Source organism: Mustela putorius, unplaced genomic scaffold (assembly GCF_011764305.1).
Source record: "Mustela putorius furo isolate JIRA1106 unplaced genomic scaffold, ASM1176430v1.1 tig00003853_pilon_pilon_pilon, whole genome shotgun sequence".
Lineage (NCBI taxonomy): Eukaryota > Metazoa > Chordata > Mammalia > Carnivora > Mustelidae > Mustela > Mustela putorius.
In genome coordinates this window covers 47,134,617-47,151,032 of record NW_025422005.1, presented here as the reverse complement: position 1 = coordinate 47,151,032, position 16,416 = coordinate 47,134,617, and the positions used below count along the sequence as shown (strand labels likewise).

Below are 16,416 nucleotides of genomic sequence, written 5' to 3'. Positions count from 1 at the left end.
CTAAACTCGGCCAGTTATGTTGCTTATACATATGAACAACCTCCTTATAAGTCTCTTAGGTTGAATGAACCATGTGGAATGGCCAATCTTAGACCATTTTTAACCTAAAAAATGATAACTTCATACAGTCCAACCTAATATTAGGGACTCTGTAAATTATGGAGAACAGTATCCACCATTCCCTGAGGGATTAAGATAGTGGATTTAAAATTCTGCTGAACTCTAAAACACTATAAAAATGTGAGGAGTAATTAAATTCGTATAGCCATTCTCTCCCGGATCTGTAGGAAAAGCAGTCCAATGCTATTTAGATTAGTAGGGAACTTTTATTAATAGTCATTGTCCACATTTGTGTAGATCAGGTTATCAAGTTAATCTTGATTAAGTGCTTTTGCATGCATGATTTAATTTACTTTTCAGTAGGTCTGTGTGATTAAGTGGGCAGGGATGGTTAACTGCAGTCCAGAGAGAAGTGAGTTAGCCCTGGAAACACAGAAGATCATCTCAGAGCATTGGCTCTCCCCTTTTTCCATAGGTTCTTCTTTATTTTTCTGATCATGTTTAATTTTTTTTGCCTTCTCTTTTTCTTTCCTTTCTCTTGCTATTGTGCTCAGCCTTAGGTCTACTGGTGACACAATCATCTTAGACTCATGCAAGCTGGATTACAAAGGTTATTGGTTCCTGATGGTCAGAGCCTTTGTCTTCTCCAACTCCAAGGAGCATCATTAATATTATATTCTGGTGAATGGTGCCCCCTGAAGTGTGTAGGTACAGCTAGTGATAACATCTGTGGAACTCCTGAGGATTAATTGAAAACACACTTTTAATTACATGCTAAGTTCTAGGTACCAAAGTTAGAAGGTAGCATTGAAACCTTGGTTTCCCTTTCACTTCTACCTTTCCTCCTCATTTTCCTTTTCTCCTGCTCGTGCTTTAAATCAGTGTTTTTAAGGGGTTTTGTCATAAGACAAAACAAACCACATAGTCCCTGGTTACACGATTTCTCAAGCCTGAAATTTCTGTTAGGTTGGATCATACAAAATTTGCCAATGTTCAACCATTTTGACCATAAGAAAAATGGAATTTCCTAAAATTGCGCTTAATACATGCTGAAGTTTTCCATATCTGGCCAACCCAAATCTTTCTCCTGAGCTTTAGATCCATTTATCTAATACTCTGAATCTCTGTTCTTGGATGTTCCACAAGCACCTCAGTTTCAGCTTATAAACTTTTCCTACCACACCTGCCATCTTCCTCCAAGTTCGCTAGTTCAAAAAATGGCACCATCCGCCCAGTAACTCAGGGCACAGATGGAGACTTTATCCCTTTTCCTTACCTCTCTCCTTCCACCTCTTCTATCCTATTAGTTGTTAAAGTCCTATTGATTCTAAGTATCCTCTCAAATGTATTCACTTCTTCGTGTTCACAGTGCTTGTTCCCTGGGTCTGAATTACTGTCACCGCTCTAGTGTTTATATAATCACTTCCTCTTAACTGCTCCCTATCTCTTTGGCCCCCTTCTATTTACTGAAGTTAGACCAGTCTTTCTTACATCCAGATCTCATGTTACTTCCTTCAATCCCTAACTTGCTTGATGAGAAAATCCTCATTCCTTAACTCCTACAGACCTGGATGATTCATGCTCCACCTACTTTGTTCCTTTAATCATTCAACAAATATTGATTGAGCACCTCTTCTCTGCCAAGGCCTGGGTATATAGCAGTTATCAAACTAACTCCTTGTTCCCATAGAACTAACATTCTAATTGGGTAAGAAACAGTAAAACTTACAGATGGGCCAAATGGGGATAAGTGGAAAAAGATAAAGAAGGGAAAATGAATGGCATGTTAGCTTTATCTTATACACTTACGCAGGAAAGCTGGCTCTGAAACTACAGGACTTCAAAGGTCAGCATGGATATAGTGGAAGGACTGGATTTGAAAAGGTAGGAGCCCACAGATTGGGCAACCAATTGAATACACTGTGAAGAAAATAAGGGCAGGCTCAGATTTCTGACTTGGGAAACTAGGGGGATGCATATCCTTTGTCTGAGATAGGGAGCAATGGAAGAGTAGCAGATTTGAGAGGAGTTTCTCAGCTAAGGTTTAAGCATGTTAATTTAAGCTACCTATGGAGACTCAGGTGTCCAGAGGCATACACCAGAAGTATGGAAATTGCTAATCCTTATTGAGGAACACTGTAAAAAGACATTAATCCTGAATTGAGAGGCACCCAGGTGGCTCAGTCAGTTAAGTGTCTGCCTTCTGCCTAGGTCTTGGGATTTCTGGAATCAAGACCCATGTCAGGCTCTCTGCTCAGTGGGGAGTCTGCTTCTTCCTCTCCCTCTGTGCTCCCTTCTCTCTCTGTCTCTCTCTCTCTCAAGTACATAAATAAAATCTTAAAACAAACAAACAGAAAACCCACCGGAAGTGATACTAGTCCCCCTCCTGTACCTTGGCAGACCTCCATAAGCAGAGGTTTCCTTCTGCTGATACAAGTCTCAGAATCCTTTATTTAGTATTCTTGTCAGCCTCTACAAAATCAGAGTTAAAACCTGAATTAAAACCTTTTTGCCACCAACAGCTGAGAGAAATTACTGCTTTTAGTTTATTGTAGCTAATCTGTTAGTCCCACAATTTATAATAACCACTGTAGAACTAACTGACGATTCAAAAGTCTAAACCTTTTTACAGTCTAAGAGGTACAAAATTCTTACCACTAGACTAGGTCTGGGAAAAGTCAGTAGTTTTTTAGGAAACTTGTAACTTCAAGACATAAATATTGGACTTAATTATATCATAGATTGGGCTTTCCAAAACTTAACTATTCAGGTTTTTTGTGTAAGTAGTGAACAGGTGTGACTTTAGAGAGTTTTTATTAGTTCAGGGAAAGGAATGAGAATTAACAAAGTTTTAATCCCTCCTGAACATAGAAAAGGCCCCAAATAACCCAAGTTAATTTTTTTATTATATAAATTGTTATTAAAACATCAAATTTTCTTGAGGCACCTGGGTGGCTCAGTGGGTTAAAGCCTCTGCCTTCAGCTCGGGTCATGATCCCAGGGAGCCTGCTTCCTCCTCTCTCTCTCTCTCTCTCTGCCTGCCTCTCTGCCTACTTGTGATCTCTGTCTGTCAAATAAATAAATAAAATCTTAAAAAAAAAAAAAAGAAACCATCAAATTTTCTTTGTACTTGAGTATTTTCTATTTTGGCTCGTCAATTTTTTTTTTTTTTTTTCATTTTGAGGGCAGTGCTGTTACTGGTGACTTTTATGCTTTAGATATAACTAAGAGAATTGATTGTAAAGTGGAATTCTTATATACATGTGGGTGTCATCAAAGACCTCTGAAGTGTTGGTTCATGGTCACAGAGTATGTTGTGGTTGCTGTTTTCGGGGTTTTTTTTTTTTCTTCATGAAGTTGTGTATTCTTGGGAAACAAAAGAAGTGAACAGACTCTGGTTGCGGTGGTGAAGTGGTTGCTTAAAGCCACTCTATATTCCAAAGGTTAAAGAAATCGAGTAGGCATTTCTGCAATAAGTCTGTTTGTTAAGGGAAGAAGGGAATAAAATATTTACTTAACATCTGTGTCCTGCCAGTTCCTGTGCTACGTGAGTAGTATTTATTAATTGGTATAATGTCACCTTTTTACCCATTTTCTTAATTATTACAGAAGTGATGAAAGTACAGCATCTGTTTTACAAGATCACTATCTTGATTCATCATGGAGAACTGAGAATGGTCTTATTGTAAGTATTTCATGAAAATATGCAGTGCATAAGCTATTACTCATTGCCTGGAGTACCTCTTTTTTACTTGGTGCTAGTTCTCAGCAGTTATAGAGGTAGTATACTGGAAACATTTTTCTTACTTTAAAAATGAAAGAACCTTATTCTTACTTCTTTTGACTTTGAAATGGTGTGTTGGGAAACTACTTTGGAGCCAGCTAGATTTAGGTATAAATCCTTGCTCTACAACTTACCAGATTTGTGTATTTTTGCTTCTTCGTTAAAAGATGGGGATCATTGCAGGGTTCATTTCTTTCATGTAGCAGTTATCTGTTGAATTCTTACAACAGATTTGTTGTTGAATTCTTAGACCAGATTTGGGGGATACAGCTATAATCGAGACAGACATAGTCTTGCTCTCAAGTTTCCTGTATGCTAAAAGGGAGTCAGGTGATAAACAAGTACACAAATTAAGTAGAAACCATGAAGAACGCAAGATGCTAGCTGAGAGTAACAGGGTGGGGAACCCATTTTAGATAAAGTTGTCATTGAAGGAAACGAAAGGTGATAGTTTAATTGAAAGGTAATAGAGAGGATAGGTATGTGAAGAGTTGAGGAAAAACATTCTAGGCAGAAAGAATAGCAGCACAGAGACTCTGCTCAAAAGCCAGTGCCTAGAATATAGTGGGAAAGCGGGGAGTGGCAGCTGTGACGGTTGGAGAGGCAGACCTGAGCTCTGTCATGCTTATATGAAGCGAGAGTAGAATCACAGAGACCAATTAGGAAACATCTGTGGTCATCTAAGCAAGAGTTGGTGGTAGAGTGGCCTGAGGTTTTGGCAGAGTTGGGTAGATTTTAATTATATTTTGGACATAGAACTGCTTGTTAGATTAGATACAAGATTGAGAAAAAGGGGAAGAATCCAGTATGATTCCTAGGTTTCTACGTGGAATAACTGGGTAACTCATAATGCTGTTTACAAAGTTGGAAGCACAAGGAGAAACAGGTGAAGGTATGTGTTAGTGAGTTTTGAACATGTTAACTTTGGGAAGCCCACTAGATATCCAGGTGGACATTGGGGAGTGGGCAGTTGGATATAACAGTCTAGATAGACTTTAGAGAAGAGAACTGAGCTGAACATTTTTGAGAGTTGAAAATGAGTATGATCGTTTAAGGAAAGATTGTGGCTTAAAGGAAAAAAGAACTGTGGTGACTTTTGGAAACATGTTTGCTACCTGATATGTCTCATACTTGATAGCCATTGTGACTTTACCATAGGTAGGAGCCTGAGCCTTGGAATCCAGCAGTCTTGTGTGTCAGGTCTCTAGTCCTCCACTTGAAATACTTGCGGTGGTCCAGATGCATCAGTGAAGTAGTAATACCTGTCTCTCAGTGTTATCGGGGGAATCAGATATGTCTGTGCACAGTAAATGGGAGTTTATTACTTGTAATCATTATATCATGTATTTCGTTTAATGGAAACATAGAAGATAATTTCAAAATGCAGTAAGTAAAAAGAAAAATATATTCTTCTTTAATAGCCTTGGACTCTGGATAGCACCATCAGTGAAGAGAACAGAGCTGTCATTGAGAAGATGTTGTTGGAAGAAGAGTATCCTTTAATGATTATGAGGAAAGTAAAGATTTTAGGGTTAAAAATCTGTAAGTGCGAGACTTACCAAAGAGACCACTATTATCACTAGATGGACCTTATTTGGCCCCGGACTGCAGTTATATAATGTGTTAGCTACCTATGAGAAAAGCAGCATTTTATTCCTCTGTTTCTGTTTTACTGCAAAGTGTAGGATCTAACTCAATATGCTTGAGTTTCTTTTCTCAGCCACGTCTATACTGTCTGAATGTTGAGTAGAAATTAGAAAACATTTTAAATCAGTGAGAACCTTTAGTCCATGTCCAAGATCACTTAGTCCGAGCCTCCATCTACAGTTGTAGAAGCTAAAACCCAGAGATGTTAATTTACCCAGAGATACACTTAGAATATGTAAAAGTTCTCACTTCTCACTCCGCCAGTTTACAGGTGTTATGTGGGAGGAATCTAAGTAAAAAGCACAAAACAAATACTGCAGGATGAAGATTTTCCCTCAGAAGTTGTAGGACTTTAGCCACAGTTTAGTCACTACCTTCTTGTCCTAGTTTCTTTCATCTGTTTGATGATGGCAACTTCTTTGGGATTCCATTTTCTTATATATAAAATGAAAGGGTTGAACAAAATGATTTCTGATTTTATGATTTTGTAAAGATTATTAATAGTCTAATACATAGTGGTTTATTTTTAACTCTCATCTGTATTTTATGGGTATCTACCTCCTTTTAAGCCGGAATTTCTCTGTTCCCTTTATTCCCTGTTACTGCTATGTTGATTTCAGAGTTTCTGTTTACCTTTAATTGTCATGGGTTAACCCTTTTTAGGATTTCTTATTCTCTTACTTTCCCCAAACATCACAGCTATAGCCTACATCACTGCTTTTCAGTAGAAAAATAGTGCAAGACTCATATATCATTTAAAATTTTCTGGTAGCCACATTTAAAACAAATAGAATTAATTTTAATAAGATATTTTATTTAACCCATTATATTTAAAATAATATTTTCAACATTTAATGATAGAAACATATTATTGAGGTATTTTACATTCTTTGTTTATATGTGGTATTAGCTGATACATTGAAAAGTACAAGTCTCAATTAATTAATACTTAAGTAGTCATGGGTTCACTTCCAGATTTAGAAGCAGAAATAATGAAGAGGTTTGTGAGCTCTTAGAGGACAGGGATGTTTTCTTATATCTTTGTCCTCAGCTCCTGGTACCTAGTGTATTACCTGACATACATGATATATAGTCAATATTTGTTAAGGGAAGAACATGTCAAACTTATTGAAGAGTATTGCACCAAGCCAGTTTTAAGGAGTCAGAGAGGGAAGCTCCATGGCCGATTTGACCTGTTACTAGTATTAATGTAGAGAACACCCTGAACTCTTTCTGTTATCTTTAGAACTAGCAAAACAAATTCCCCTGTTAATCCTGGACAGCCATTCAGATTCATCTATTACATTCCCCAGGCTTTAGGAAAAATGAATGAAAAAATTAAATGAAACACAGACTGTTTCTTCTCTTAACCACTTCTAATAGGGCATATAGGAGAAGCTAACATTTATGTAGTACACATTTTGTGTAGGTGCTGTGTTCATGTGATTTCACATGTGGTATTTAATCTATAACAGCCTTGTGAAGTGTAGATATTTTTATTGTAGTTTTTGCAGATCTGGAAAAGGTTTTAAGAATTAATTTAGCTAAGATTCAAGTATGATTTTCATGGATGTGAGTACCTACTTAATATAAGTCACATAAAAATGTTATGATTTTGTTATTGTTTTAAAAGTTTCTTTAATAATTACACAGGTATTACTTATCTAAAAAATCACTTCCAGAAAAATTCTGGCTCGATCAAAAGGAAGATGATAAAAAATACATGAAGAGGTAAAATCAATTTTTAACACTTTAAAAGTCTGAACTTATATTTTTAAAAACTTGTTCACAAGCTTCCTTATTTTCTTTTTCATGTGGTGCAGTCTACAGAAAACAGCAAAAATCATGTATGTACTTACACATTTTATATTTTAAAATTATAGGAGAATTAAAAAATTATAGTTGGCTTGTGGAAAAACTCTTGACCTTGGGTTGTACAAAAATATAAAATCAAAATTTCGTATACAGTTGTTAGAATGCCACAAGATAATTTTATGACATTATTTATATGTCAGAATTTCTTTTATGGGCCTATATAAGCTATTCCATTAGATTATGGAAAAGGTAGTTTCCTAGGGATTTGTGGGGAAGTTTTTTAAAGCTGCTATCTAATTTAATAGGATTTGACTTGATTTCTATTACCTTGTCAGTTAGTTTTCATGTTGAACAAAAATTTAATTTAAATTTATGTCTTTCAAAAATTATCTAGAGAAATTAAGTATTAACTGTTTTACAAATATCCTTTCCCTATAATAGAAGAAAATTTGATGTTATTTAGTGTTTATAAACTTTCATGTTTATGTTCCTCAAAGGGTAGACTTACAGATTTAGCACTGCCAAGGGTTTGAGCAGTGAGCACACTTTGGCTTTTGCATTTTGTTAAATAGACAACAACAAAGAAGTTAATGACAAGATGAATGGATTGCTTGAATTAAATTAATGAGTTTCATCACTATTTAATTTCTTAAGGACTGCATTTCAAAAGTAATAAACAATGCCATAGTTTCTTTTTTTTGGCTTGGTATTTACATAGATTTATATGGAAGAATCAAGAGATAATATTTCTGGAGCCAACTTAAACACTTAACATGCCTTTCAGGATTTGGAAATGTACTAATACCTGCTGCTTTGTGTCCAGTCTAAGGAAGCGTATGTGTTTGTTACCACATTGACTTCCTTTGATGTCTTTTAGTGTTATCTTCACTCAGACCCAAGGATTATGTCTCTTGGGGCTCCTATCATCCTGAGCTAGATAAGTATACAAGACAGGGTAAATCTGTCCCCCAGGTAGAGGCTGCAGCCTTTTCTTCTCTTCTTTTTTAACTCTTAGACTCACACAGTATTGAATTTAGCCTTTGGCTATCTATAACCTTTAGCTGCATAAATATGGAATGTTCCATTTCAGACTTTTTTTTTGCAATTCCTTTTTTTCCCCTCAGGGCACACTCTCCTACAAAACCAGCCAGTTACTCAGTAAAGTGGACGATAGAAGAAAAAGAGCTGTTTGAACAAGGGCTGGTAAATAGAGCAATTTTTAATTTATAGTAAAATAATTCTAGAAGCCAGTATTGATAGAATTATAAGGTTAATTTGGGGAGACCAGAAAATTCTTTCAGTGATCACATCTTTAATTTTTCTGTAGTGATGATGTTTGTAGTACAAGAGACTTCCTTTTAACTTACAGCCAAGTCACTAAAATATTAAAATATACTAGGATCAATATTTTAAGATAATTTTCATCCCCTCCCCTTTTTTTTGGTAATAATAAAACCCGAGATACTGAGCTCTGTATACATTGACTACCTGGATTAAAGGATAAAATTACTTATCTGATGTCTTCTCTTGGGGAAAAAAAACCCCCTCAAACAATAACAACAAAAAACCCTTGATATTTGGAACTGTCTGCATAATCAGCTGAGTTCTTATTTATTCAGATACTTGGCATTGTGCACACAGTCTGAATATTCTTTTAGTGTATACAGTTGGAAGACCAGAAACATATCTTTTGCATGAATGTTCTGAAATCTATTTAAATATCCACAAATTACATAATAGAAAAAAATGTATGCCCATTTGTAATTCCAAAGATTCTCCCTATGAATAGAAAGAAACTTCTAAGTAAATATTCAAAAAATTTTTTTTCTAATTATTAGGAGTAGGTTATATCTTTTCCTTTAAGGTACATATATTACAGTAACTAATTTTGAAATTACATAGATTTATATATTATATATAGGATATTAGTATAATATTTATGTGGGTTTTATGAATATAAATTGAAATGTCATTATTAACATTTCTACAGATGATGGGAAATAAAATATGTTTGTATTTTTATAGACATCGCCATGACTTCTGTATGTTCTGTGATGTCTTTATATAAATAAACTATCTTGAAGGTTTTATCTCCTCCTGAGGTTTTCTCCTATACTGTTGATGTTTTTAATATTGGTATTTCGTTCTGTTGCATGATTATCATTTTTATACCTAACTTTAATTAACCAGTCACTTATTTAAGATTGCTAACTACTTTGGTGTTTTGCCCCTCACCAAAGGCTATATATATGTGTGTATGTGTTTGTATACACATACACAAAAATGGTTTGTGTGTTTTTAGGTGGTGATGATAGGGGCTATGTCTGCATGAGTCAAACTTCAAAGGGTATATAAAGTTATAGGTGTTAAGTCTCCCTATCACTCCTGTGTGTGCCTTCAGTTCTCTTCACCTTAGGTATCCATTGTTACCTGTTCTCTGCATGTCCTTCCAGAGATATTTGTCCCTATATATGCCAATATGTATTTATTTATATACATATGTAGGTATCTGTCTATATACATAAACAGATATTTTAAACCTAGAATGTTTTCCCACAAAACTACACGGAACTGTTGGGTGTATTCACAGCCTTTTTAACCCGTTGATATAGTTTGCTTATACACTGAATTTTCTCAGGCTTTAGAGAAGGGAATTATGTGGTACTGAAAGGAAAATTTTCCCTCCCTTTTGAGTATAGAATTGTCTCTGCTCTATTTTGAAATTGGTGTTTTCTTTGTTCCTCTTGTTCACATACCCTCTCCAATTTTCATAATGCTCAAGCCCCTACAATCCCAACTGGCTATACTCTGTCCAGATCTTTGATCTGTCCAAAAGTGCTCCATCCTATGAAGTTACTCATTTGCTTTCATCCCACAAAATTTAACTAATTGTTCAGTAATTTGATCTTAGCTAGTGTTAGTTAATAACAATCTTAATTTATATTTACTAAGAATTTTCCTAGAAATACTTTCAGTTTTAAGAAATTGTTCACATGTCATATTTTCTCATGAATATCAGAAATAAATATATAATTAACTTATCATTGGGTCAGGTTTTAAAGATGATTTGCCACCATAAGTCATGACCTATAAATGTTACATAAATCTGGCCCTGGGATCAGCTTCCCTGAGTTGTGGAGATAACTGTGAAGATTTATGTATCAAATAATAGACTTGATACCTAAAAATTCCTTTTAGCTTTAAAATTGTATTTCATTCCTTTCTGTACTTCAGAAAACAGCAGAGCTCTCTCAGCGTCTCAGTTTTTTCCCCAGCACAACTTTGTCATTAGCGGGCATAAGCCTTTAACAGTACTGGGGTGTAGGGAGGTGCTGGCTACAGGTCACTTCATTTGTGATTCATTCGTTTTTCGAAGTCTGTTTTCTGTGATACCTGGGTAGAGTGAAGTTATCTGCTATGGGACAGGTAATAGATATTGTGCCAGATGGAATGTGGGTAAAAAAAGACATTTTGAAATTAGTTCCAGAACATAATCAGTTGATTCTATAAATGGAAAATGTAACCTGCCTCTTTTTCAGGCACTTGTTTTTTTAGATTTGGAACATTGTAATGTTCAATATGAATACATACTGTTAGGAATACATAAAAGTGGAGAATTTTCATTTAGATAGCTGTAAAAAGAAAACTAATTTCTAAATCATTTTGGTCAGTTTTCAGAAGTCCAGATTCCAAGAGTGTGGGCTTTACTTTCAAGAGTCTTAGCTTATATATCAGGCTTGTTGTGTGCTTTAGAAAATAAATAAAGATGGGTTGTTCTTTTAATTTTTTTTTTTAAATGTGCAGTTGCTTGGAATATTAACAAGTAAGTTAATCAAAATCAATTTCTTTTCCATTTTGATAACATAGGCTAAATTTGGCCGAAGGTGGACCAAAATTGCAAAGCTAATTGGAAGTCGCACTGTTTTACAAGTTAAGAGTTATGCCAGGCAGTATTTTAAAAATAAGGTAAGCAGGATATAAATATCCAACTTAGTAATAGTATTTGCAATGAATGAAATTAGGAAGCAAAAGTAGTGCTTTAATTTGGGCATTAATGTCAATATTCTAAGTTTTTGTAGTGAAAGTATTTTATATTCATAAGGTACTCAACACATGTTTATGTTCAGAAATCTCAAAGCGTATCTTAAGTGCTTTGAGTATTAAGTGCTCCTGAAAAATACCTTTTCTTTTTAAAGATATGCATTGTAGCTTTTTTTTGTTTTTGTTGCTGTTTTATTGGCAAGATGCCTACTTGTAAGTTCTGAGAAGAGTTTGATTTAAAAACCAGTCTTTTCAATATATGAGTACAACACCCAGTCCAGAAGAACCAGCCCACAAGCTCTAGAATGGTGTTTGAAAATACAAGCTGTTAGAGGTGCCCGGCTGCTCATTTGGCAGAGCATGCTACTCCTGATCTCTGAGGTTGTGAGTTCAAGCCCCATATTGGGCACAGAGCTTACCTCTGTCCTGGCTGTAAGAGAGGCTGGGAAAGTTTCTGGATTTTACTTGGAGGTTTAAGAGCTCCTAGCAAAATTGACACTGGATGTTCCAAAAGCTTGGCCTTGCTCCTGCTCTGAATGTTTTGTTCCTACTCCATCCTCATGGCGACAGCTTCTACTATATTCTCAGGACTCCACGGTCTGTGACTTCAGCCTATTTCTCTGCTGGGCCTCCTCCTGCAGGCACCCGGGACATCGTAGGAGCCTCAGAACCTCTGTCTGAAGATTTGCCTTGTAGCTTTTAGGAATGATTAGAGCTTAGGGACCATAAATGCTAACATGAAACTAAAATCTGTTTAATAACAATGAAACTTTTATAAATTTTTTTGAAGAATTATATGAAAACTTCAGTAAATTGAAGTGTTCAGAAAAGCATAGTTTTGGTGTAGTTCTTTAATCTTTTAAGTAATCTGTGCTATGTTCAGTCATGTAGTTTGATATTTAGAAAATTTTAATGTCTTCTCTGCTTGAGTTCTGGGAACATACTTATATAGAATTTGACAAGGTCTTAAGTGAAATTTGCTGTTTTCTTTTAATGCAAATAATGGATTTTATCCTGTATACAAGATTTATATAACTTAATGTCATTTAAGCATGGGAAGTAAAGAGTGGAATGGATTCATTATATATCAGTCATCTGCTCCTTTTTTAACCAAGCAATGCATATTCAAGGCAGCTTGGCAAGGTAAAGGTATTCTGGAAGAGAATAAAGTTTAACTCGGTTATTCCAGTCCCCATGCTTCTCAGACTAGAACATGCAGAACATCTTAGGATGTCAGTTTTACTCAAAGACTTGGGATGAAAGGATATATTGTGATGTTAAAAGAGACATTCATAAAAAATATAATATGAAATCATATCTGAATTTTTAAGGTTAAAACAGGAGGCTTGAAGTAAATAGCAAGGTTGTTAAAGGCTATTCCAGGCCATATGTCCAAATTTCCTTTTCTCTCCTGCTACCCTTTTATTCTTCTTTACATAATAAGCCAATTAATCTCAAATACTAGATACTAGGATTCTGTTGTGATACAGGATCTGTAAGTAAGCTCTTTTTAGGGGCTGAAATCCCTTGGGTATGCCAGTCATGTACAAAATTTTTTGAAAACTGTGTGGGAAGATTTTTTTCAAATCATTTATATTGATTGATAGTCATTTTTTTCTCCATCGACTAGATATTTATGTCTGTAATAGTCCATATGGAAGATAATTTCATGCCTTAAATTATAAGCTGTATAACATTGGAGCTACATTAAATGAACCTTTGAAAAATAGTTTGTTTCTATTATATCTGTATTTAAATGAAAGATGAATTTAATTTACTAAATAAAGATATGTGACATAGATTCCTTTAAGTAATGGGCTATTCAGCATTATAAACAATCATCAGCTGAGGTATCTGACATTCTAAGGTATTAGCTGTTGAAATATTTTAATATCTTAAAGAATACCTTAGTATAACAGTTGTTGGTTCATTCTGTGGTTGATTTGAGACAGAGTCCTGTTTTAAATTTAATATTGAAAAACAGGTAATAGTTGTACAAGGTCATAGGTCATGATTATTTGATAAATAAAATCAGCTGGCCACAAATGAGTCAAATATAATGATAGAAATTTGAAATGATGATATTTTACATTTAAAATGCAGTTGTAAACCCTTAAAAGCACAATAAAGGTATAATATACCATTGACGTGTCAGTTTAATAATACTGTATTTATTATATATGTGCCAGTTGATAAATTTTTAAATGTTAATATGGGGATTTTTATCTTGATTTTTAATAAGGTAAAATTAGATGGTCCAGAGAGGGAAATACCTAATCAGAAGAGCGGCAGTGATCTTCAGACTAAAAATGAAGATGAAGGCACAAAGGCATGGATACCATCAAGTTTAAGGGGACGTGCTGATCCCAACTTGAATGCTATAAAAATTGAAAAGTTATCTGATGATGAAGAAGTAGACATCACAGATGAAGCAGATGAGTTGACTTCTCAAGATCCTCAAAAGAATCCTAGCAATGATGTCTTATTAAACATTTCTAATAGTAAAAGTCATGAAACCAGTCAAGGGGAATTTATTGCTTACAATCAGGTATTGGAATCTTCCAAGGAATATTTTCAGAATATAAAGCAAGGTGAGATGGAAGCACTTCCAAGTTCAGGAAGTAAATTTTGGACTGAAAAACAGAGCATTAGTGACAAAAAATCAGTTGAATTAAATGATCAGAAATGTAATAAACTGATGAAAATCTCTGAAAAACATGATGGAAATGGAATAATAGATGATGCCAGGCCATTGCCTTCTCCAGAGCGTTGTGAAATTCAGAAAGACTTGTGTGATAATGAAATGCTTTTTTATTCTTCCTGTCAAATGGAAGAGGAGAGCCATGAGGAAGAAGAGCTTAAGCCACCAGAACAAGAAGTAGAAATAGATAGAAATACCATTCAAAAAGAAGAAAAACAAGCAATTCCTGAGTTTTTTGAGGGGCGGCAAGCTAAAACACCAGAACGCTATTTGAAAATTAGAAATTACATTTTGGATCAGTGGTAAGGAAGACTTATAGTTTAGATACTGTTGTAAAATGTATGATGCTCTAGAGTATTTTAATTAGGCCTATGCAGAATTTAGTATTTTACATCAGTAGTGATGTGGAGAGCTTAAACATATGAATGTATTTTAATAGGCAAGACTTAAAATTTCTCATAGTGAAATTTTCTTTGAAAGCTTTGGTAAATATTGTTGTCTCTAGCTATCTCAATCCATCTGTCTTTCATTAAGAATATTTGGTCCTGGAAAAAAGAGATAATTTGCTTTAAGAAGCAGTTTCTTGGGCGCCTGGGTGACTCAGTTGGTTGAGCAACTGCCTTTGGCTCAGGTCATGATCCTGGAGTCTTGGGATCGAGTTCCGCATTGGGCTCCCAGCTCCATGGGAAGTCTGCTTCTCCCTCTGACGTTCTCCACTCATGCTCTTTCATTCTCCCTCTCAAATAAATAAATAAAACATTTAAAAAAATAACAAACAGTTTCTTAGGACAGTATTAGGAAGTTATAAAAACATTACTGCACTGGAAAAGGGGGAGAATGTCTTTCCTAGTTTATCATGTACTTGTAAGTAAAAAAAAAATTTTGGTGGCAGAGGATATTTCTGTCATCAAGTGTGGCTAGATTACAGAAACCATTCTAAATTGCTATAAATGCTTTCAGCTTTGATCTTATAACGTAATATGTTAATAATCTCTTCATCCAGCTTCATCAGGATCCAGGAATTCTCTAATATATGAAGTTTATCTTCTAAATTGTCAGAATTTGAATTATTTAGCATTGGATGGGGCACAAACCAAAAAACTTCCCACCTTATTAGCCCAAGTGTTCTGCAAATAATTTGAATTTTTCCTACCAGCTTAAGACATTATCAAACATTCATAATTACTATTTTTGCTTCAGGAGTTACTGAATTATGTAGGGCCATCTTTACAGAGAAGTTATGCTATAAGTTAGGAAGGTTGCCAAAGGAAAACAAATAACCAGGCTTACTACATCGATAACCTTCATTGCTGTACAATATTAATTTGGTTTTCAAAGATAGCTCTATTCTAAATGAAGTATGTTTGCTCTTGTTCTTGACTGACGGTTGAGGTGACTAAAAGTAAAATTTCTGGGTTAGGGTGGTATCAAATGAAAGAAGAATGATAAGGAACAACTGATAGTTGCACAGTGCTTTACAGTTTACAGAAAGCTTTTCTATGTTTTGATTCCTCACAACTGGCCTAAAAATAGGCAGGTGGTGTTTTCTAAAGTGTTTGATAGATTCTGCGGTCAGGAGAGGTTTGGGGTTCTGCCTTTTATTATACAACCAGCTACGGACAGAAGGACCTATGCGCAGGTCTCAACCCTGGCCATCAGTTTCCCCATTATTTCACATTGCCTGATTGATTCACACTATTGAAGAGGACCAATCAAATTAGATCTCAATGGGTATCTAATTTTTTTTGGAAATAAGAGGATGAATGGCCAAAATTGAAGGACTTAAAAATAATACCTCAAAAACTTTTTATCTGAATGAATCATCAATGAGTGACTTAATGGTGCTTTCATCAATTTCATTTATTTGAATTTGAATAAATTCATTTATTTGAATTTTGCCTCAATAAGGCAGAATAAATTATATAGATGATATAAATTATATGGCAGTAGTTTCCTAACGACATTTGCCTTAGTTCATAAAACCACTTAAATGTTATTTCAATATAGTGATTTAGCAAACAGTGTTAAAGCAGAAAGAAATGTTTTGGAACAGGAACTCAAAACTATTCTCTTCGGAAATAGAAGAGGGAACTAGAGGTGGTGTTAAAAAAAATTTAAAAAGAGTAAAGTTTTGAAATAAAACAGACCTGCTAGATTTGTTTGTAGCTAAAAATTCCTTTCCATAAAAACACAACTGACTTCCTGTTGAAGGGTATGTTTTACCAAGATAGTAACCAATACCATTATAAATGCCTACCGAATGCATTTAAAGGTATTTAAATCATCCCCAGTCCTCTTGGCAACCTTGTCCTTATTTTACAGATGAGAAAAATGAGGTTCAGAGAGAAAAAGGAACTTGTTCCAGGTC

At 34.8% G+C, this 16,416-nt stretch overlaps 1 protein-coding gene across 4 annotated transcripts in view; it reads left to right on the top strand.

Moving 5' to 3' along the window:
• Nucleotides 1-16,416, top strand: part of MYSM1 (Myb like, SWIRM and MPN domains 1) — a 42,651-nt gene that overhangs the window by 1,079 nt on the left and 25,156 nt on the right. For all 4 annotated transcript variants that reach the window (XM_004751635.3, XM_004751634.3, XM_013055639.2 and 1 more), the window contains exons 2-8: nucleotides 3,670-3,745; nucleotides 5,266-5,336; nucleotides 7,145-7,222; nucleotides 7,315-7,338; nucleotides 8,431-8,509; nucleotides 11,174-11,272; nucleotides 13,590-14,350. In XM_004751635.3, coding sequence (XP_004751692.1) covers nucleotides 3,670-3,745; nucleotides 5,266-5,336; nucleotides 7,145-7,222; nucleotides 7,315-7,338; nucleotides 8,431-8,509; nucleotides 11,174-11,272; nucleotides 13,590-14,350 — 1,188 coding nt within the window. The remainder of the gene's footprint in view (nucleotides 1-3,669; nucleotides 3,746-5,265; nucleotides 5,337-7,144; nucleotides 7,223-7,314; nucleotides 7,339-8,430; nucleotides 8,510-11,173; nucleotides 11,273-13,589; nucleotides 14,351-16,416) is intronic.